Source organism: Charadrius vociferus, unplaced genomic scaffold (assembly GCF_000708025.1).
Source record: "Charadrius vociferus isolate BGI_N301 unplaced genomic scaffold, ASM70802v2 scaffold320, whole genome shotgun sequence".
Classification (NCBI taxonomy): Eukaryota; Metazoa; Chordata; class Aves; order Charadriiformes; family Charadriidae; genus Charadrius; species Charadrius vociferus.
In genome coordinates, this window is record NW_009646501.1 from 2,293,244 (window position 1) to 2,317,248 (window position 24,005).

Sequence of the window (24,005 nt, forward strand, 5' to 3'; positions counted from 1 at the left end):
CAAATATTCCAGAATAATTTAATTTTAAGGAGACATGTCTGGGAGGTAGTACACTTACCTCCATGGAAGTACTGCAGTGAAAGTGTTGTCCAGTGTGAGAGCCCAAGTTCCTATCCAGCCTCGACTGCACTTGGGTGAAAGCTCTCCTGCTGATTTTTGCCTTATGCTTTCAAGACCGTGCGCACAACCTCCTGTTCCGAACCCCTTTGGGCTGCCTTTTAGTCACAGTACCTCTATGAACGACCCTCCTGCTAGAAATCCTTTGGTAGATGGCAAAGGAAAGCTGAGTGGTGGCAAATACTAGCAAGGAGAGCTCGTTTAACTGGTCAGGCTCTTTTTTTGCTGCTGTACCAGGCTTTAATTGTTTGAAAATACCAAATCATTGTAAGCAGTGGAGAGGACTGAGGAAATAGATGTCTGAGTCCAGCGTTTCCAGGGTATAGCCCTGGAACTGCTTTTCAAGGGCAAATAATTAATTTCAACTGGAAGGGAATCTGGTGATGAAGGTAAGTCTGTTCCATTTTGCAAATTTTTTTTGTGAAAGATAATCTTGAGGTTCTAAGCTCTAAAGACAATAGCATTGAGCTCAGTTGCACATGTTTTTCATCGATTGGTTGCTAGAAAAAAAAAAAAGACTCTTGTTGGTATGTGCCTCCTTAAAAAGTGAGTATGTTATAAAATGAGTGTACATAGTTCTATGTATAGCACCATGATGGTTTTTCTAGGAACTTACCTATTCATCAAGTGTAAATAGATGGCTGTTCGCTTCAGCCGGTGCTTTAGGAATCGGTGAGTAAACTCTCTGTGGAATATAACCCAGGCAGTTTGCAAACAGCCTGAGCTTCCAGCTACTGGCTAAACTGAAGAATCGCAAGTGTGAAATGCACTGCGAAAACATTTTTGCCAGTGAAATGTGTGTTGTCCTGGTGGGAAGAAGGGTTCTGAGAAATTGCTTCTAGGCGGTTCAGAGAGTGTAGGTGTCCGGTCCCCACACAGTTTCCCAGAGATGCCTGCAAAGCTCTGTCTGCTGTGAAATAGATTTTGCTGTTTAGGTACTTGAAAACTCTTAGGTGTTTTGTGCTGTAACACCAAATGTTCCACATAACCTACCACGTGCCCATAGATCAAAATATAGAAAACTAAATCTTGTGCTTTAAATGTATACACTGTATACACCAAAGCTCTAGGAAGCGTTGCCAAGCTCAGGAAGATCGAGGAAAGACGTAGAAGGCAAGTTGGAGGCTTGAACGTCAGCGTTCGTGTGGTGTTTCATGTTGTCTTACTGCAGGTGTCTGAAACAGTATCTGAAGTTATAGAAAGCAATAGATTAAAATCGTATTCTGTGGAAATGTGACTGTGGGTATGTTTCCACTAAAACGAGTTGAATGTTTTGAGGTTATAAGAGCTGGTGTCAGTTAAGGAGAAAAATGAATTTGTGGTGAAAGACTTGGAGTCAGGAGGATGAGGCTTGTTGCTGGCTCTGCAATGCATTTCCCATGTGACTGTGAGAGTCACAAAATCCTTGTGTTGCAGTTTCCTATTCTTAGTGCGGGGATAGTAGGCTTTTTACAGGCACGGCAACATCTTTACAATTAATTAAGCATTAGTACCTTACATCTAAGATCTCTGGTGGAAATTCTGGCGCTATGATATGAAAACAGTTGCCAAAATCAGCACAGCCTTTTAGGTATCCTGAGGAGGTTACTTAATTTTAGTTGCATGTTTGGCAAAAAAAAAAAAAAAAAAATCCAAACATACACACAAAAAAAACCCCAACCTGGGGGGAGTCTTGGGGCATGGACACGTTATTCCCCATGTTACAGGGACCTTGACTGTAAATGATGGTGCCTTTTGAGGTGGGTTTGAGGTGCTGGTTCAGCTTCCGCTCCTTTTTGGTCTACTTATAAAGAACATTTAAGGACCTAAAAATGCTTGTAAATGAGTTTATTTACAGCACAACTATGTTGCTATTTCCTTGATGCTTTAAAGGACTTTATCGTACAGTACAGTTGTCCCTGAGCATGGGACATGTCACTCAAAGTAGAAATTGATACCAATAAAATTACTGTGCTCATGTAGATTTACCTGAGTGCCATCTCCAATTTCTGACCTGTCACTTAATTTGGACCAGTCCTAACCCGTGTAGGTGGGCCACCACCAGCACATACTCATGAGAGCTATCACGTTGGATTTTCTTGGGGGGGCTGTTATTGGAGGGAGGTAAGTGTCTTCTGCAGAAGAGAAGCATGAGAAGTCCTAGTCTTCTCACGTTTTCTTTTCCTCTTCCCTTACTACTCTCCCTTCCCTTGCCGTGTGCCTGTCATGTCAAGCACTGTTGGGGATAAGAATAAGATGATTTTAATTTGGGGTGGGGACTGCATTGTCCAGACTAGATACTTGTGGAAGTAGCAGTCTAAATTCTAGGATTCAGCAGGCCTAACACTTCAGCTTTATGCTCTGTTCCTCTGTCCTTATAATCTATTTGACGTGAAATACTTAGAGGCATAGGAAGCTAGGTTTCCCATCTGCCAAATGAGATTGAGCTTGCTATAGCCATACTTACCTATTTAATAAGAAGGGTTGCATTTCTTCAGGGTCTGTAAAGCATTTAAGGTCATTGAACTAAAGACCATATAAATGCAGCTGTTGCCAAGATGAATTAACTTATGCTGCAGGAACAATGAATCCATTTAGGACCTCTGAAACTAAGATTTTTTTTGTTACAAATTTTGGATCACAGAAGATATTGGTATGGGGTGGGGAAAAATGCAGAGGTTCATGAGGGAGGCGTGGAGTTTTCTCCCAACTTCATATCTTAATTTTTTTTGCCTCTCTGCTTGCAGATTCTCACAAACACAAAGATAAACACAAAGACCGAGAACACCGGCACAAAGAGCACAAGAAGGACAAGGAAAAAGACCGGGAAAAGTCCAAGCACAGTAATAGGTGAGGAAAAAGTCAACGAAGTCCTCATAGTCTAAAACACCATTGCACATGCAGTCCTAAAGGAGTTACTCTGACAATATATGAGGACGGAATTGCTACATTTTGAGTGTGGTTTATATGAGCGTAGGTGCTTTAAGCCTAACTTCTGTCATTGCATGCATTTCCACGTGGGTAGCTGAAGTGGTGTATCTTGCAAATGTGAACCAATGCTAATGTATAACAGATTATTGTAGCTTAGTGTTATTAAAGGCGTTGAAAACCTAGTTTAACCCCACCTTCATGAAGATTGATCAATTTTTTTCATAGTCTTTTTTTATGTGTGGTTCCAATTGTTTGTCAGAAATGTGGAGCGCTCTTGAGTGTTGCTGTAAACCCCACTGTTTTAGCATAGGTGAGCCTGATGTGACTACTAAGCCTCTTAATAATTAGAAGCCTCTAGAAAGATGGTCCCCCAGAACGATGGTGATGTCCTTGGCCTGCTACCACAATGGCTGAATGTCTCAACACTGTGAGGCAGCGTTACGAACTTCTGCTGGGTTAGGTGATGAATTTGAAAGCATTGCCTGGTGTTCTGTCTGATGTGATTGATACACACTACCACTACATTGATACGCACTACCGCTACACGGGAAGGTGGTTCATGCCAGTCACCAGCCAATTCATCTACACTGAACATAAACGCTTAATCACTCTGTGATGACTGCAGCTCTTGAGGTGGTGGTGAATTCCACGGTCTGGTTGATACCATACCCTAGGCTGTGAACTGCAAGAACCAGAATGTGCAGGTTTGTCGTGGTGATTTGGTGTGATGGAGCACAGGGCAAGTACGTCGCACACAGGACGTTACTCAGAAAAGCTTTCCTAGTTGTAACTCCTGACATGTTAAGTGCCGCGCAGAGCCTACGTTGACAATGAAACTCGCAAAAAACAGTCCCTGGAGGGTAAGTTTCTGTTGGGACACTGGGTGAATGGCAGATAGTGTTTATTGCTACAGCAAAGCAAGTGTTATTAACTAATTGCTGTGCAGCTGTGATAACAGAATCTAAAAATGAATAAAAAAGCTTGTGCTAACAATGATTTCTATTAAAAAGAAGGCTGGAAGAAGGACAGAGTCTGTGCTGAGCAGTGGGTTTGTTTTATTGGGGTCGCACTTTATTTGAGTTTTCTGTGACCTTTTGGGAAGTTATACAACCTTACTGTTCTATAATATGTTTCTTCTTTTTTTTGAAAGTAAAGGGTTGACAGCAGGGGGAGGAAATCTAGGCCACATAACTTGGAGTATTTACTGGCTTCCGCAGCAAAGATTAAATGCTTTGGACACGTTGTTTGCACTCTTCTTTGCTCACGTATCTATATTGCCTTGATTTCTGATTTTCATTTTTCTGATCTTCAAGCATGCACCCCAAAATTGACTGTCTCACATTTCCAAATGTTCAGTGCTTCATTTGAAAAACCATTCTTCTGCAGTCTTAGCAAAGTACATCCTTTTGTAAGGAGTAATGTAAGCACTATCTTTGAATTTCCAGAATTCATTAATGATTTTGCCTTATTTGTGTAGGAGTTTGAAATGATTAACATATTTTTAACTGGAAGAACTAATTATGGCTTAGAACTCGAAGCTGCATGCTACTGATTATCTAAACAATAAATACAAAAACAGTGGAAAGGAGATAAGAATGGCTAATGTGTTTCGTGAGGTGTAGCTCACGAGATGATATGTAATCATGCTTTATCTTGAAGTAATTTCTTCCTCCCTACAGTGTTGCCTTGAAATCACTGTGAGAAAGGCATCATGTTTTCTAGGCAGTGTGCCTGAAGCTTCCAGTCACTTTCATTTATCTATTAAGTGTTCATTTGTCCTGTGAGCACAATATACTGCATCTTTGAGTCCCATAATAGGGTACACCTATGTGGATAGCCTGACTGAGTGCATGCATGTGCAGAGGTTTTGTGCAAGGCATGTTCTGGGGAGAGATTACATAAAATGGCTTTGCCCCACATTCACACAAGGTGGGACTTCACCTCCCCAGGCTGAGCGCACAGCTTGCGAAAGTCTTCTCTGGTGTGTTTTCTGCCTTTCACTGCCACCTTAAACAATGAATGTATTCCAGTGCTGAATCGTAAGAGCCGATCTTGAAGGTGGTACTCAGGGAAGATAATGTACCCAGATATGCATGTGGTTCTCTGGTTGGATCTCTACCTTAGGAGTGTGCTAAAATTTTCACTGCCCCAGTCAGGGTACATGGCTGCTTGCTGTGTGAAGCCAGCTGACTTCTAAGACAAACGTTTTAGATTGTGATAGCCATTTTGATAAGGGATATTTCTTCACAGAAGAATTTTGAAGGAGAAAATCTGCCTGTACTGAAGTTTCTCCTTTGACAATGAAAAACGGGTGAAAAATAGACATTACGCCATTAGTAATTAAACAAAAGGTAACAAGAATGTGGGATTTTCCAATGGTTTTTATCTGTATGGGGAATTTTTAAAGTACTTGATAAAAGCCTGTCACCTGTTGCTAAAATAGAAAATGAATCCTTTAGAAAAGTTTATGTTAGATTAATAGAATTACATGTAAATCTTCAGAAAATCCGTTCTGTACCTCATAAAAGCTGTTGTGTTATTGAGAAAGATGTACTGGATCTTTGATAATTCTCAAAGAGGTTGAACAGTACTTGAGCAGAAATCCAAGCTATTGTTGTCAGTGAAACTTGGGCTTGTACCTCCGTGGCATTTTATACAGAGTGTGTGAAGAGTCCCCTAATTGCATTCTGAGAAGTACAGTACTGCGTCGGACATTGTACACAGTTAAGAGCATTGTCTGGTTGCGTTTGAAGCAGATCGTTTTTATGTCTGTCTGTAACAGTTTGACAACTTCATTTCCTGCCCTGTACTTAAAAAAGGCTTTTAAAATAAAACCTGCATCAAGAAGGCAGAACAACTCCAATGCAGGAGAACGTTTCCTGTATGCAGACTCTGAAGGATCTAAACTGCCAAGATAAGTCTCAGAAATACCTAAAATAGATAATTCTGATTTCATATGGCAGAAGTGTGTGGAGTGGTATGTAGAACTACTTAATTTTGCTTCTTGCTTTCCTCCTCTCCCACCCACAAGATGACACTTCTACATCTTAACCACTCATTTACAGCTGTAGTAAACTGGGAGAGAACATTTGTATGCCTCAGATCTTCTCCATCACCCCTCAAGGAAAGAAAATGCAAAACCCACTTAAGAAAAATCCATATCAAAGAATAAATCCACGTTGCTGGATTTCATGCAATTGACATCAAGCGATCTCTATCAAGCAAAGTGTTTTCTTTTGCTCCTTTTCTCAGCCCTGTACTTCCCAATCCCCAAAAGAAAATCTAATACACACCCATTAAATATAAATGTCAGTGGCTAAAAACCAAAATGAAACAAATCCAATGTGGCGAGAGGTTTCTGATCTGTGGGAGACGAGCATTTCAAACAAGTAGACCATTAAAAGAGTGGAATAATGGGGCCTTTGAAGCCAAGACTTGTTAAGGATTGGTTTAGAAGTGTTCGCAGTAACAAGTGTCTTTCTGCCAGGTGTCTGGGGCTTTGTGCGCGGAGTGTGGGCTGCCAGTAGATTGCAAAGTGTAGAAATGGCTGTGACAGGGAATAGGAGTAGGGAGGCTGCTCTTGCAGCACTGATCCGTGTTGTCAATGTGACAAGCATCTGAGCTGCAGGAAGAAAAATCTTCTGTCAGATTGCATATTTCCTCCGTTTACTAAATCTCTTGTGATCACAGCTTGAGATGAACAGAAGCGTGGAACACATAAGGGATTTATAGACCTGATCTTCGCTGGCATCTTCTAAGTTTTATGGTTTTGGTAGCAAAAACACGGATTCCAGTCGCTCGCTAGTTGTGAATGAAGATAAATTTCAGTTCATACTTCTTGCCCACCTCCTGATTTATTATGTGATCCCAAACTGCTAAGAATTGCGTGTGTCGGGGGCAGAGAGAGGCAGGGGTATCTGATTTTCGATTTTAGCACCCGCTGTCCCCTAGGGTGGGTGGTTTTGTTTTTATTCCCCATTTGAGTGCACAGTTCACTTTGATCAGCTTTCTAATGTGACACTGCCTTCCAGTAGTAAAAATTTTTGCTTCTCATTTTGTACCTATACCTGATTCTTGCACATCCGTAGCAAGTGCCTGCTAAGCCCGATCCTCGTCTCAATGTGTGAATATTGTTCGACTTTCTAATATTTTTATCAGCTGTTGATTAGTCCAGCTTTTTATCTTGTTCCTCTTGCTGAAGGCTTGATCTATTATCTGTGAAAACTGGTGAAAAGACTCCTTTCAACTCTGGGAAAAGCGGTTTCAGGGTTTTTTTTCATTGTATTGCTGAAATCCCAGCAGAACCACTGGGGCTCACGTGTTCGTTCCCTGTAATACCATATGATAACCCTCTAACAGTGAGCATAAAATACTGCAAGCCAGCTGAAAACTTGTCCTTCGCTAGTGTGCCTTCTGTGCCTGAAACGCTGCCTGCACAGTCAGCCGTTCCTTGGTATGCGTTAGTCTGAATATGATCAGTTTTCCATTAATATTGTATTACGTCAAACGAGCCTTGTGCTGCGTAACCTATGCTCTCTCCCTATTGTGTTTTTTAGATTTTGCTAAAATCACAGCTCCCTGTTATTTCACGCTTCAGTTGCATTGTAGCAGCTCCCGAGTAGGCAAGCAAAGCTCCGCTTACGGCAGGCGCTGGTGCTGGCTAGTAGCAGATTCCCAGTCACGAGCTAATTACAGCTGAGAAAATGAGAGAGAGGAAATAAGAGACACTTTAGCTAAAGCATCCTTCCCAGCTTGTGATTTTGAAGCTGGAATGGAAAGGGCCTGGGAAGGGATTATTAACGTACATAAATGGCACCTGAAGAATGCGGTGTTAAATTACTGCAAAGCTGTTGTAGTTTGAAGAAGGAAGCTGTGATCTGCACATCTGCCATTCTTTGGAAACACTTTCCACTTGTGACTTTCCCACGTGATTGTAGCTCGAGCAGCTGCTGCCAGGTGCCTCTTCTCCCTTCCTCTCCCTCTCCTCCCTCCCGTCCTGCCGGCACCCTCGCTGGGAAATGCAGCCATGCCTTCAAGGGAAATGGCAGCTTCTGCTGCATTTACTGCTTCGTGTGCTTCAGCCTGAGCTCTCCAAGGCCTTCGGATGTCCTTGGTCACAGTAAAACTCTCAGTGAAAGGCAGTAAGCAGCTAGCAAAAATGCTGGAGTGCTTCAAGAGATGCGTTTCTACTCATCTGGCCTTTGTCTGAACTAAGCCGGTACCATGATACATCTCTAGATGATGTAATCCCAGGTTCTGCTTATATTAATGTGGTGTCCTACTGTACTTTGTTATCTTTAAAAGAAAACAAACCAACAGTGCAGGTTGTCAGCATTAAGCACCTTTGGAGGTGTAAAACTCTTGAGATCCATCGCAGTGATTCGACTGTAGTGGTCTAGGTGAAAAGGAAGATCTTATTTTGTCAGCAAAGCTGGGTATTTCTAAAGCAGATTGTGAACAACTGTTTTATGATCCAGTTGTCCTCTTTTCAGGCTAACATGCACTGAAGCTTCCCTCTATCTTATGGGGGTTTTGCTGTCCTACTTCGGTGAGTTCAAGCTGGCTCGTTGGCAGAGGGGTATGTGCAGCAAAGGTCATGAAGGATCCTGAGCGCTCCGAGACATGAATTCAGAACAAAATGATCTGGATGCATGCAGTCTTGAGACGTTTTTGTTTGGTTGTGTTTGGTTTCTTTAAAGGAAAGTGATTTTTTTTTTTTCCAGTTTTGAATCAGCCAGGAAGACAGGCTTCTCATCTTTAAATTGTTCCCAGTCCGTCCTAATAATAAGTCTGAGGTTGTCTGGAAATAGCTTTCTGATAGAAGGTTGAAGCTCCTTCTTCAGGGTAAGGATGGCATCCTGTTGCCCTCTTTTTTTTTTTTTTTTTGAGATTAGTGTGATGGTTAAATTGCGTTCCCCTGGAGGCTCGCGTAAGTATCTTAGCCAAATGAAAGACTAAAGCTGCTCAGTTTGCTGACTGAGTTAATATCTGAGCAACTTGCTTTGCTTTTGGAGGGGAAAAAAAAAAAAAAAGTTACTCAGGATTGTTGCTTGAGGCCTTTGTTATCAGCTCATTTCCAAATGAGCTTTTCTGAGAGATGCAGATTTTGGGCCCTCCTAGGGAAGAGGGGCACACGCATTCATTGTTGCACATGTCAGAAAGTTTTGGACCAAGTTGTTGAAGTCAGAGCTGTGGTCCAGTGTCTCGAAACACGGAGGGCTGACAGGCAGTCTACTGACAAATGAGGGAAAGACGTTTGTGCTCTTTTTCTACATTGGAGCAAGTAGCACACGAGACCAGATTTTTATCTGGGGAATATCTTCCAGTCACATAGCAGGAGCAGCAGCAAGCAGGACCTCAGGCTCTAGCCACCAATACTGTTGTTTTGAAAATGAAGCTGCAGAGTGAAACTGAAGACAGAGTTTCCTTGGGTTATCTGAGCCCACGTTGCTTTGGTGAGAAATCTTACTGCGCGCCGCAGAGCAAAGGGGAAGGATAGTCTTGTGATTAAAATAAAAAAATAAAAAACTCAGCAACTAAGACTGAGTCAGGACTCCAGACTTCTTGATCCTGACTCCGGTGCTGAAAAATTTTAGCTTTAGATTAGATTGTATAGCAGCTTTTCAGTGGTGGCCACTTACTCTCAAGAGGGATGTCATTTGAGCTTCTACTTGAAGGAAGCCGAAGTTTTTAGCAATTTTTTTATTCCAGCTGTAGCCTGTAAGCATTCAACACATGCAAAAAACGTCGCTGCTTCTCTAGACCAATGGGATTTTCTTCCTTTTTCAGTATTAGCTTTGCAGATGTGGGTTGTTACCTATTAAGTTGTGTTTAGTCACATTTTGTGTACATCCCAGGCCTCTCCTAGTCACATATTGAAAGCTAGTGCTTTTGGCTGCTATCGAAAATGAATATGGTGATTTTGAAAACTTGAACTTTTTTCATTTTTTGCTGTTCCAAACACCCAATCAACAGACAGTGTCATGAATTTTACCGTAGAGAACTAACTCCATCAATTGCAGAGTGTGCCATGCTTTGAAGATGCAGATTGTTGTCTGAGTAAAATGTTATTTCAGGTAGGATTTAAATACCAAATAAGAACTATAAAACAGAAAATTAACACAAGCAGACTTGCAGAGCATAAAATAGATTCTCTGAGCCTTGTGTGTTTGTTCATTATGTTTTTTCCTGTGTGATGGTATATCTTTGTAATTGTAAAACTTAAATCTTTGGCAGATGAGGTACCTAGCATACAGATAACAGTACAAGACATCAGGTCGGAACTTCCAGACCTTCCTGGGTTTAAAAATGATTAATAACGTGTGTGGGGTTTGTGCTTTGAGACCGTCAATGAGAATCCAGTTGGAGTAAAGGAAAATGAAAATAGTTGTTCTGAGTCTGAGATAGTGATGCATAAACAGGGTACAGAAACTGGCATGTCGGATCTGAGCAAGAGTAGCAGGCATCTCGTGGATTTCCAAGATCCAGTGTCAGGATGTTCTGTGTATGTACTTGCATGTCCTGATCACACAGTGTACATAACACGATCTGCTGGGTAAGAATAGTCTGCAGTTGTTGAAACTTCACTCCCAGGCAACATGTGGTGCTCTGTGTCGATCTGCAAGAATTTCTAGACTGCCAGTTGCCTTTTAATATTTAGGTAGTCCTCTACAGTTTTATATGTAGTATAAAGAGGTTGCTAGAGAGTTAAAATGAAACAGGTTTCTCTTCCTACTGTTCTCTTTTAGCGCGACACAGTACGTGAATATACTGATTTCCTTCGGAGCTGGATTTTCATGCTTCATCTGCTTGAGCTTGGAAGGCCAGTGTGTATTTATTGGAGTGTGTGCTATTCTGAGTTTGAATAATTCAGACCTTTTGCAGGTTCAGGTCCGTGCGCGTTAGTGTCGCGTGAGGCTCTGACACTCTCTGTGTTGGACTTTACCCTCCAGTTCTACAGCTGGGTGGAGGTTGGCGTATTTGTGACTGTGGTTGCCTTCCTCTTAATCACACACAAGCTTTATGGGAGCTGGTTAACGTGCTGCTTGCTTTCCTTAGCCATCAAACATCCAACCCTTTTGCAGTCTGTGTTTTATGATAGAAAGAAATCTTGAAGCATGTATTGTTTTTAAAAATCACGCTCTTACCTGGCATTCCAGGCTTGCTGTTTTTCAGGGCTATGTTCCCCCAGATTGGTTTGGGCATGCACTTGAGTGTAAAAATAACTGAAATAAGGAAGCTTCCTATTTCTAGTAAAGCTTTGCCTTGCATTGCATAGTCCTAAGGAGAAGCAGAGTGTGTCCCAGAGAGCAGTAGTGATGGGAGTCAAGTGCTGAGGAAGGAGGAGCGTGAACTGCCAGCACAAGGCAGGCAGTCTGCTTGGTGCCTAACCATGGCCAGTAGAAGAGAGCCCGATTTCACCATGCCTCTGGCTTGCTTAAGCCCAGGGTGACCTCAGAGAGTCCACACAACCTTATAAATGTGTATTGAAGGCCTGTGGAATTGACAGGCTTGCTGCTGGGTGTCCCACAACAGTGCTGCTGATCCTCATGGACAGTTCTTGCAGCTTCTATTCTGAGTCTCCTGAGAGTGTTTCCTCAACTTTCTGGCTCCAAGGGTCAAGTCATTCCATGAGAAAACTCATTTTCATTTGAAAACAGCCATGTGTCTTTCTTGACACTTGAAAATGTGATCCAAGCTTGAAAACGTGATCCAGACTTACCCAAATGTCTCAGAAATCAAGGGGGTAGAAACGAAGTAAATAAAATTAAAAAAAAAAAAAAAATTGATTTCTTCTCCTTAGGGGTATTTTTTCCTGTTCTGACTAAAGAATTTTGGGTATTAAACTTCCAGTACCGCTGTCCATAGCAGCAGTCTCTGAGTAGTAGCAGACCAGATTCTCATTTGGTACCGCCTTTGGTGAGTCCCCGTCCTGCGTGGCAGATCGTCTCAGCTGAGCAGAGCTCGCCTGACCGCGCTGGTGAGGCGCAGCTGATGAAACGGCTCCGACTGAGGACTGCGGAGATATTCCTGCCTTTTCTGTTTGACTTTGCATAAACACAAGGGCATCACATATCCTGTTTGCTCTGGTTTTCCCATCTGTTTGGGAATAATAGAGATCAGCGTTTTTCTCTTGAAGTTTCAGAGATGAGAGCTGCTACAATGACAAACTGTTGTCTGAGCAAAAGCTGACATGGGCATTGATGGGACTGGCAGCTCTATTCCAGTAACCTTTTGCATGGACTAGAAAAAAGAGGAAAAGCAGAAACAGTGGGAATTCAACCTAAAGTGTTGCGCTTTAAGTGTAGCAGCTGTGGATTTCCTCAGCGATCCAGGCTGACGGGGGGTTTCCTGGAGGGAAGCGCTTGGCAGCTGTGGCTTTGTGGTATGTTTCTCTCCTGTTCCTCTTCCTCCAGAGGAGAATGGATGACGTGCCAGGAGACTGTGGTGGGCCTTCCTGTTAAGGGGATCCCTTATTTTGTAGGGTTTGTAATCATCAAAACCTGTGACTCTTTACAACTGGAAGTTGTCTGTGTTAGTCAAATCCCCTCATGTTCCCTTCTGCAAACATACTCTCTTGTCTTGCAGTGAGCACAAAGATTCCTCGGAAAAGAAACACAAAGACAAGGAGAAAACCAAACACAAAGATGGCAGCTCAGAGAAACACAAAGACAAACACAAAGATAAAGACAAGGAGAAGAGAAAGGAAGAGAAGGTACGTGTCTCCTGTGGGAGAGACAAGAGGATGCTTCTGATTTATACTGCTGAATGGTACAAACTCAGTAGGTTAGATGTAGCTTATACTTCCAAGTTTTTATCAACCTGGAGAGAACTATCCCAATGCTGACCCAGAGACTTGTTTTGTGGAGTGCTAGGTATGAACTCGTCAGGGCTTTGTCTGCAGGTATTGTGAATGGAAACAGTTCCACAGTAGAGCTGTGTCCACTGGCTCCACATTTTTTCCTCTCTTACTTTTCAGTTTACCAAGCTTAGATTCAGAGATAAGGGAGAAAAATCTGTTAGATCACGGTTGTTCCATGCAAGGACAAACGCAGACAAGTCAGACTATATACTTAACTCCAATCTATTGAACCAATTGGAGGGCCAGAAAAATACTGAATTGACTAAGACTTACAGAAAATACTGCCTTTTTGGTATGTCATGTAGGTCACTGAGGGCTACAGAGGATGAAGATACAGTGACAGTGCCCTTTGGTTCCTTCTGCAAGTTAAACATCCTGCCTGTGTTGCGTGTTGGAAAAACAGAATGTTCTCTGGGCAGTGCTAATCAGCTGCTACTTTTTCTGTTTTTCAGATGAAATCTTCTGGTGATATAAAAATAAAGAAAGAAAAGGAAAATGGTTTCTCCAGGTAAGAAATCGGATCTATGATCTGGAAAAAGTAGTAGTTTGTCTTTTTAGGTGCTCGGTGTTTGACTCCTCACTTGGTCTTGGGGAAAAATTGGAATGCTTTTGACCCCTTTGGACTATATAGTCTTCTCAATTATGGGAATTGGTAATTGATCTACTTTCCTGGTAACTGGAGATGGGAGCTGTTGAATACCTGGAATCTACCTGCCCATGCTGGGTTTGTCCAAGTATTAAATAGTTGAATTCTGTTGAGGACAGATTGAACTATGGAAACATTGGTAACTGGAGTTGAAAGAATCTCTGTTGTAAATTGGTAGTTGAACCCTGCACGCAGTCTTCTGGAGACAGGGATTTGTAAAGACAATCCAGATTGCCTTCGAGTGTCTCTTCTGTAAGTGACTACAGTCTAAAGCCTTTGCAGGGGAGTGACAAGTACGGAGGGCGCTTGTGTAAAATCAGAAGTACCTTCAGAAAATGCCTAGATGTCCTACTCTACTAAATTTCTGCTAACAAATAGAGGCTCCTGGACTTAGGTCTCGTATCAGTCATCACTAAGTAGTCTTACTAAAAACCTGAAGTAAGTAATTGATTGAAAAGTACTTTTTCTTAATAGTTGACTAAGATCTCTTGTGACTTGTTTAAATCCAACCATTGATTATTATGAAGGTAGTAAATGCAGTCCATTGATCTATTGGAGGTGTGTGGTATGGTGGATGCATGTGTTCATGTCTCACAGTCAAGAAAAGCTTTCAGTCGTGTCCAGTTTTATGAATTCACTTAAAAAATAATAAAATCTTCCCAGTCTCACCATGTTCTGTGGGTGGAGAGAGGTTGGGAGAAAACACTTATCTAGTCCATGCCTACTAGATATTTTTATGTATTTTGAATGTACCCTCTTGACATGAGTTCTTCCATCCGTTTCATTTTCTTACTCATATTTAAAAATGCAAACTAAGTAGTTTATGCTTGGCACAGGGAAGAGGCGCCCTCTCCAGGCCCTTTTGGGGACACTCTAGAAATAGAAAGCAATGACGTTTCCGTGTTTCCTGGTGTAGGAGACAGTTAATAATAACTCTTAGTAGCCTCTACTATTCAGCAGAATTGCATGCATGTGCTAATCTCGCCAGTGACGTTGGGTGTTCGCATATCAAGGTAACTAGGTCGTCTTTAGGACCAAGAGCATTTTTTTGTGTGTTTGAGGAAAGCCTGAAGGAGCCATCACAATTGTGCCTTCCTCAGGGCCAAAAGCTGGCCAAGAGTAAATTATTTTCCTTTCTTTCTTTCCTGCTGAAATTCACCAGAGAAAAATGTCCTCGCTCAGATGGTTTTGATTTTCTTCTTTAAGACTTGGTAGGATGAGCAGTGTTACAGTCTTGGGAACAATGCAAGTCAAGGTTCAGCTTGGTCATACAGCTCCTTGCTTTTAATATAATCACACTTTATTTCCCGCTATTACAGCATGTTGCAAAATATTTCCGTGTTAAAATAGACTAGATAAAATTCCTAGCAGCTTAGTGAACGGTAGTTTTAGATTTCTGCCTGGAAGGGAGAATAAATTAAATGGGACAAATACTTTTTCCATAGATGTTTTGCAACTGTCTACGTGCTGCAGACTTGTGTCTTAGTTAATCATAGGCGATGCCACAGAAATGGCTTCTTATAGCAGCACGTATCCATTTCCCCTGAGTTACATCTGCCAGCGCAGTGGCTTTAGAGCTGTGAAAGAGCAAACTGCCTTGTTCTGCTTCATAGACACATTACCAGCTAAAATAAGACTCCAGAATGTCTCTTGCTGACTGTGATCTACAGAGCAGAATGCTGCTTTTTTTTTTCTCCCACTCCATGCAATTGCAAAATCTGCATGTTGACTTGGAAACTGAGTCAATTTGATATAGAAATTGCTGATTGAATATGAATAGAAAAGCCCAAGATGGCACTGTTACTTTTTCTACCTGAGTGGAGCAGCGCTAAGTGCTTCAAAATGTAATTTTGGACTCTTTGAGACATCTTTTTCTTTACGAAGATAAGTGAAATGCTTGTGTTAAATCTAGCAATAATGAGTTTGTTTAAAGGGATGGACTCTCTTGCACTCATACTTTTTTTTTTTTTTCCTCTCTTGTTACTTGTGTCTTGGGATATGATGACTGGAAACGTTGAGCCTAATTTAATATTTGCGGTCTGTTGAAAGGGACAGGATTATTTGCTTCCTGCAGTTTGGATAGTGAAAAGAGACTGATCAGTTTAACTTTGCCAAATCTTTGTTTCCTTCTCTGGTTTTCACATGCTTTACTATTTAGTTGGCAAAAGATTCAGGGGAGTAGCTTTCAGATCTTTGTTTAGTTGATAATCTTCTTCTGTCTTATCAGGCTTAATAAGGATATTGAGTTGGAACTAAACAATGCCCTCTATTTGACTGCACACATGCATGCATTTCAGTTTTGTTTTAAGAATGTTTGAAAGTGTTGGAAGCTACAATTTTTACTCAAAAGCTCAAAGAAACAGTGAAATCTAAGCAGTTGAAATTGATCTTGATGTTGCTTGAGAAATGGCAAACACGTAGACACTGAAAGACTCCCTCCTTATGCTGTCATGTGGATATTCAGAGAATGACACACCTCAGGTCTTCATGGTCATAGGATGACAGCACATTCCAGGACTGGGAGATGTGCCCATTTTGCAGATGATCATTTCTTAAAACTGAGTTGTTTCTGGTTTCCAAGAAACGTCCTTTTTGAAGTTAGAACCACCTTTCTTTGCTTCTTTTTGTAGTCCACCACGTATTAAGGATGAACCAGATGATGATGGGTTTTATGCGTCTCCTAAAGAGGACTCCAAACCCCTGAAGAGACCTCGAGAAGATGATGAGTAAGTGGTGTGGGTGCTGGTGATTTGGATGTTTGGCTTTACTTTAAAAAAGATAATGTTGAGGGAGCAGGTGGGATTTCAGGTTGTCAGTACAAACTTATTTAGATGGATGACTGGAGGTCTGAGACCAGACTCCTTATGCTGTTACAAGTTCTCTGAGCAGGGCAAGGATAGTATTTGTGGTGTCCAAGGCAAAATACCATTACCTGGTTCTGCAGATGGTGCTGTGAAATGTTGCAGTGCTAGTAAATAAAAAAGAAGAAAGAAAAAAAAAAACCAAACAAAAAAACCCCCAGAAGGTAGGTAAAGACACCGATGAAGATTGTAAAACATCAGTCTGAGCAAGTGAGGGATTAATGCTAGCTGAGTAGCTGCAGTGGTTTCTGCTGGGTGAGGAAATGACTGCATGAGAGGAAGAAAATGCATTGTCAGCTTGTTTGGGAATGGGGGGGAGGTTTGCCTGCATTGCTTGGCATGATTAGCCTAGAGTCTAAATATGTTGTGGGTTATGCTGAGGATTTTTGTCTCTAAATCAAAAGGAAAATGCACATGCTATTTGCCTGATGTAGTAACCTATCCAGTAAAATAAAAGCCCAGTTACACCACGCTGTGATCTGTCACCATCTATGTGCATCCAGCTCTTTAGGTAGTGTGTGACCTTATTAGCAGTCTGGAGTAAAAGGGTTGGAAGGGTTTAACCATAGTGGCATTCTGTCCCTATGTGGTATTTCTCAGTTTCCAAGAGAGATGGGTGTGACATCTTCTCTTTTGTGTAATCATTTGCTGCCTTCTGTTAAGTTTTCGTGACCTCCCATCTCATGTCTGCAATGGAAAGATTAAGAATTTGCCAGTAGTCAATTTTGCTATTGTTTGAACTAGTGGGGGATGCAAAAAGTGAGCCTCGTTGGCAGATCCCAGACTGATGATGGGAAAAGGAGTCAGGGGTAGAATATGCCACAAAGCTTTTGCCCATTTATCCTGTCCCATGTAATCACTGGGTGGCTACTAATGCTTTTGAATCGATTCTTCATCCAGGAAGATTTTTGCTTCAACAGTATGAAACTTGTAGGGTGCGTTTTGCTGGATGGGAATTACTCAGTCTTCAAACATAGTGGCATAAAATTATATTCTTTAGAAAAGCATGCCAGAAATACTGTGAACTTGTGTGCACAAACTTTGTATATGTATAACTTCTCTTTATTTTTTGTACTGGAAGATTTATTATTTTCATCAGCTAGTCTTTTTGTTCTAATAGTGCTGAGTACAAACCCAAGAAAATCAAAACAGAAGACATCAAGAAAGCAAAGAAAAGGAAACAAGAGGAAGAAGAGGTAATGTGAAAGACGAGTTTATTTCTTTGGTCAAGAAAAGCAAGGCTGACAATTTTGTTGTTGAATTGTGTAGAGCTGGGGGAATCTGATTCAAGGGTAAGGAGGCAGGGGCCAGTCCAGGACAAAGCTGCATGTGATAACCTGCACCATAAGTGGGGTTCTAACTTGAGCTGTTAATGTATAAAAAGTCAGGAAAACTTTCTCTCCTACTCTTAAAACAAAGGATGGAGAAGATGCCTCCAGGACACGAGCTGCCAGCCTGTTCCAGGCAATTCACAGTCCGTCTGTTAAGTAGCTTGCAGAGGGTAGAGCAGCCTTACTAACAACATCTGGTAATTGCACAGATGATGTAGCACAGTTCAGAAGCATGGGAGGTGAATCTGATGAGATCAGCTGCTAGAAAGACCCTTAAAGCTTTTAGATGGAACCTAGGGTGCAAATTTCTTTGGAGAGGGACTTGGCGAAGAGAGGTTAGCCATAATTTGAGGCTAATGAACTACGCATCTAGCAAAGATACCCTTGTGAGGTGCTTGTTGCGAGCACCTCCTGGCAACACGGTTCATTCTTTGATTCACTGAAAGTGTCTCTGTAGTGAGCGTATACCAGTGCGTTCCCAGAAGCCGCCTCACAGTGTTGTAAGTGTGCTCTGTAGCATTTGCCAGACTAAATACACCAGTGCAGGCCAAGGAGGGTGTTCCTGTAACTAAGCAAACGTGTTACCGTGGCCCAGACTTGCCGCTTATCAGGTGAGGCAGAATAACTGGCTGTGTGTGCACTTAGCGTGTCCCAAGTGTAAAGTAAAAGAATTTGGCTTAAAGCATAAGTGGCACCATCAGCAGACTTTGACTTAATAGGATGATCTAAGAGCGCGTTTATGTAGTGAGGCCACAGGAATTCAGGTGTTTGTGGTCAAACTTATATATCCCAAGAGAGACAGTCTTTTAGTTTTAAAATATCTTTTCAGGGAGGGAGGAAATACAGTAGTTTGTTCTAACAGTTTCGTACTTATTTTGCAGGACAGCAAAGCAAAGAAAGCAAAGAGCAAAGATAAGAAAGTCCCTGAAGCAGACAAGAGAAAGAAGCCGAAAAAAGAAGAGGAGCAAAAATGGAAATGGTAACTATACATCAAAGACATAAGCTACCCTCTGCACCTGGACTTCCCCTGTTACCTCCCATGCTGACTAAATAAGCACATCTGGCTTTTTCATTGATTCGTGAGGATTTGTTCTGAATAATTGGCTTACGCTCTGGTAAGCTCTAAATAAATGTCTCATTCACTCTGTTTATCCTCTGAAGTAGACGTGAAATACCTTTTCTGGTATATCTAAAACAAGAAATAAGTTTTCTGTTGTTTGGGGGTTTTTTGTTTTGTTTTTGTTTTTCCTTCCATCTGTGGAATGTAGAGGCTACCCATAACGATCATAGACCGGTGTTCTTGTGCCCGGAACCTCCTCTGTGCTGACACTCTTCAGAGCAATATGAAGACTTGTGGGCTTGGGATATGAGCAGGAATATATAGATATGTGCAGATGTATTAACTAGTATTCTAGTAGATCTTACCTGTATCATATTGAGGGTACAACATGAGAGGGTGTCTACCTTTTTATTACATCTGGATGTCAATTGTTACCTCTCAAAACCGCTCCTGCCTGCACAAAAATGAATGTTAGTCTTGACTAAATGACCTTAAACTCAGGCTGTTTGGAAAATGACTTTTGAATGGAAAGCACTTTCTGTCTTGCCCAGGATCCTAAAGTAACATCACTGAGCAATTGAAGCTGTGCTTTCACTCACTTCTCATTTTTTTTAGAGCCTCTTTTAAATAAATCTGAACTTTGTGGTTCATTTGGAAGACAGGCCTGTGCTGCATCAGTAGTGCTCTGTGTAAGAAACCTGCTGGATTTTTTTTAACTATACATGGTAATTTAAGCTATTGTTATTGCTGGATTTGAGGAGCTGTCACTTGTGTGTTTTGAAGTTTGGACCTTAGTACTTCCCTCAGTTCAATGCATATGTGGTTTTCAAAAGCCTATTTGTGTTCTGAACTCCTGTAATCACCTGTAATGTATTTTTATGCCCTTTTGGGGATGATGTTTCCGTGAACGTTTTTCTCAGATCATTTGGCTACGTTTAATAGATCTGTAGTGTTGGGGAAGGCCTTTGCAATCTTCTTCAGTCCTTCCAGGTTCAGTCTTTTACTCCTTTACTGTTACTGATTCACCTTTAAAAAGAAAAATTCTTCTGCAGTGTTTATAGTCTGCATATTTCTCTGTGATTGTCACAGCTTCCTCAGAGCATCAGCGCTTCCATATTTTTTTCATACTGTGCACTCTCTTAGAAATTTGGTTTTCATGCCCATCCTCAAAACTATCCTGATTTTCTTTTTGAGGAATCCACTTTTTTCTTGATTCCCTTGACAGCATATTTTTAATGTGCTTTGACATTAACAAACTACAGGAACGTGAAGCAATAGGAAGCTACAGAAGGTCTCTAAGCCTTAAAGATCTGTTGTCTTTTTGGCTTAGTCTCAGCTGCCCTTGCTGGTTCTGTCTACCTTAATATTCTGTTATCACAGCTTCCTGTTATTGTAGTTTGTATCCTTCAACAGAAAACCTTTACTGGAAAGCCATACTGTTCTCCCCTCACCTGCCTTGGCAGCACAGTCCCAGGTAGCTGTGTTAAGCTCTGCCATTTGTGCTTACCGCTAAGGAAAACTGCCTTTGAAAGCATGTTTTGCAAAATTTGGCAGTAGGTAACTGCATCCTTCTGCTGATGTTCCTGTTGTCCATCTGCAGCTTTGTATAGCGTGTATTTGCTGGACAGGGTTTCAGCTGTACTTCAGTTGTGTCTCTTAACGGCATTTTACGTTCCATTTGAATCCATTTTCTGAATGTCTGATACCGTGTTTTTTTTTTGGCTTCTTCCTCAAGTGCTTGCTGCCTTCAGCATTTTCATCCTCGCGCATGTGAGTAGTGGATGCTAGACATTCCCAAGGCATTGGCCTCGTTCATCACCATGTGGAGCTCTTTTAGAGGTCATTTTCACACCCTGTCAGTGTGTGAAGAATATGTGATCCAGAAGTATACCTTCTCCCACCTTGTGTTATAGCAAGTTCATTTCCTTGAAATAACATATCCCTGAGGTTTATTCTGTTTCTTTCGTTTTTTTTTTCTTTTTCTAAGAATCTTTTCTGTTTTCATTGAAAAACCCTCCCCACTCCACCTTCCTGAGCCACCCTGGCATTGTTAGACAGGTTCAATACAGGATTTAATCAAGGAAACGTGTATGACCAATTAGCACAATTTCTGCTGAAATCAGTAAGGCAGCTTTCCCAATAGGCAGCATTCTCCTTGCTCCCACAAAACCATTCGTATAACGTTGCTTTAGAACCAGGAGCTACCTTGGGCAGTGTTGCTGCCGTGCTTTTTTTTTTTTTTTGCTTAAAACCAAATGAGGATGAAAAATTGGCTAACCTCAGGAGGCTCACTTTTACCTTGTGTCTTAACGCTTCTGTGTGAGGTTTAGGAAGGTGGAGGTGGGATTGGGAATGGTTTGTGATCTTTTTGTGGCAAAGTTTCTGGTAGCTTTGGGATTAGAAACCACCCCATGGATCCCGTGTTCCCTTGTAGCCCTCCCAAAAAGCACAATGTGCTTCAGCTGTCTATTTAAACTAGTACCTTTCGAGTACTCCTTTTGCGCATGTCCTTAACAAAAGAACAGGAATGGGTAGAGGAACAGAATTTCTCATCAAGTAAATACCAGAGTGATAAATCTTAAAAAGCCACAGCTGAAAAGCAAAAATGACAAACCTATCCTGGAAAGTAGCAGCTACTGTGAATGATGCCCTCATTTTTTTCTTACTGGAATAAAAATACTCATTTTCAGAGAGGATAACTTTTTTTCTGGCTGGGAGGAGAGGCAAATGGTTTAGATTTATTTTGCTGGAAGGAGCTTCTGGGTGGAAGAACCTAGGCCTGTGTTTGACAAAATATTTAGATTTCTAGCTTCTAATTAATTTAAAAAACACTCATTAGGAATGTAAATATTTGGGATCTAGACTTCAAATGTCAATATTAGTTTCTTATATCAACATAGTTTACTGGAGCCTTCTTCCCAGCCAGGGACTGAAATCTAACATGCAGGTTTTGTACTGATAGCTGGGATTGTGTGTTTTGCTCTTAAAGATGTTAACTGTGCTTCTCGTAAGAAGAAGTCGGGTCTAGTGCTATGGTCAAAAATGGTGTTTTTCTAACTAGCATAGCACTGTGTCCCATACAGTTGTTATTGTTCCTAAATTATTGTTGTACAGGCACCAGTGAAGCATTTTGAGTGTCTTTCAGCAGAAGTTCTCTTTTCCCCTCTATGCAGTGCTTATCTTCTGTACAGTGACCCTGTTGTCTCGGTAGGGATGAAGGGATCTGTATTTGGGCATCACAGTTCCTGAGATGTGTGCAGTACATGTCTTTTCTCAGCTGCTGTTGCAGCCAGAATGGGACTGCTCCATAGGGCTGACACTAGAGGGATGCTTCAACTTTTTGTTATTGTCATGGCTGCTCAACAAAGTTGTCTGGGCAATTCAGAGACTGAGCGCTGTGACAGGTTAATGGTCTTCCAGCTGATGAATCGCTAAGGTAAAATAGCTTTTCTCAGCAGGGAATCCTATGCCAGCAGCATGTAGCAGTAATGTTCTGGTAATCGTGAGAGAAGTGTAGGGGCAAGGGGAGGAGTGTGGGGAGGAATTGGTGGCTTGGGCATAGGGTACTGGGAACTGGGGGGAGGATACTGGCCTGGCGGGACCCTTTTCTCTGTAGATGAGTTGCTGACCGGGTGAGTTTGTTGAGTTGGAATGTGGGATTGGTGGCGCCTGCCTTGCTGCGTTGTGATACGTAATGCATCATTTGCAAAACATTTTTATAGAGGTGCTTTAAGGCAAGTTTGCAATTTTCCTACTCTGTTTTTCTTGAAGTACGCTTTTCTTACCCAAAGAATTGGAATGAATTTAAAATGACAGAGTAGGTTTCAGTCTTTCTTGTCTGAGCAGGTTTGTTCTCATTTAGGTCATAAATGAACATCTGTTTCTTTATCTCTGCCCTTAATGGCATACTTGTCCACATCTGAAAGCAGCTGCTAATATACTACAATTGTTTGGCTTTGCTGAGCAGGCATCCTGGACCTGATGTTGAGTCACAGCTGACTCTAGTTTGGCATGATCCTAGCTGTTTTACAAGACTGACTTCATTTTCTTAAATTCTAAGCTTTGTCAGTATGTGATTTTTCTTTTTTTTTTTTTTTTTTGTGAAAAGAGCAGCAAGTGGGAGGTGAGGACTATGGTGTCATCACATAACCTGCGACCTAAGGTGTTCTGTTCATGTACGTGGCTGTGCTATTTTTGAAAAAGGAGGGGAAAAAAAATAAATGGTGACAGTGCATTGAATATTTGTACTTGGCCTGTGCCCAGCAAAGCAATGAATGCTTGCCGTTTTTCTGTAGCATACTCTTATACCCACATAGTAATAAAATGAAGATTAGGAGCTTAAAATTGTGTTGGTTCATATTTCTTTCTCGAAGGTGGGAAGAAGAGCGCTACCCTGAAGGCATTAAGTGGAAGTTCCTAGAGCACAAAGGTCCTGTATTTGCTCCTCCATATGAACCTCTGCCTGAAAATGTCAAGTTTTATTATGATGGTGAGTTAATCTGTGTTTCCACTTGCTGGGAAGAGAAATAAACATTCTCAGGGTATTGTGGGATTCTTCCGGGGACTGAAGAGATGAGGAGGTGGTTTTGTTTTAGTGGTTAGCTTAAAAGAAGCTTCTCAACAGCTAAGCGAAGGAACAATCTGTAGAGTAAAGGAACAGCCTGCTGAATTCTGCTAACCAAGCTGACACAGAGATGAACTTGTTCTCACGCTGTTATGGTGGTAAATCTCTCGGGTTCCTTAACAGTATGAGAGTGTCTTATGCCCGAGGGTAGCAGCGTATAACCAGAATACATAATTGTAGCTATTTCATCACTGGTCACCTTTAGACTTGCTCTTTTTTTTTTTTTAACCTTATGAATTGCAACTTCTGTCATCTGTGGTGAAATTCATGATCATTTGGTAGCATGAGCAGAATAAAAGACAAGTGAATTTTGATATAGATGATTAGGATCTTGTAGGAATGCATGGGATGACCCTGGTGTCAAGGACACAACCCTCTGGTGTAAGTCATGGTCCCACTCACTAACCATTGTGTGTGGTTGAACTAATTGATGTGGGATTCTAATATGCTGGGCTGACTGGTTGTTAGAGGCTCATGTGGAAGGGATTATATGATGCGATGCCTGCTGGAGACCAGACTTGATGACCCGTGTGTTTCCTTTCAGTCCTGTGATCGTGTTAAATGAAGGATCAAATTGACCCAGGATTGAATTAA

At 41.5% G+C, this 24,005-nt stretch overlaps 1 protein-coding gene across 1 annotated transcript in view; it reads left to right on the forward strand.

Moving 5' to 3' along the window:
- Window positions 1–2,843: 2,843 nt before the first annotated feature.
- Window positions 2,844–24,005, forward strand: part of TOP1 (topoisomerase (DNA) I) — a 36,707-nt gene continuing 15,545 nt past the window's right edge. The window contains exons 1-7 of the mRNA XM_009883462.1: window positions 2,844–2,946; window positions 12,616–12,742; window positions 13,342–13,397; window positions 16,166–16,261; window positions 17,517–17,592; window positions 18,609–18,706; window positions 23,161–23,276. Coding sequence (XP_009881764.1) covers window positions 13,342–13,397; window positions 16,166–16,261; window positions 17,517–17,592; window positions 18,609–18,706; window positions 23,161–23,276 — 442 coding nt within the window. The 5' untranslated portion in view covers window positions 2,844–2,946; window positions 12,616–12,742. The remainder of the gene's footprint in view (window positions 2,947–12,615; window positions 12,743–13,341; window positions 13,398–16,165; window positions 16,262–17,516; window positions 17,593–18,608; window positions 18,707–23,160; window positions 23,277–24,005) is intronic.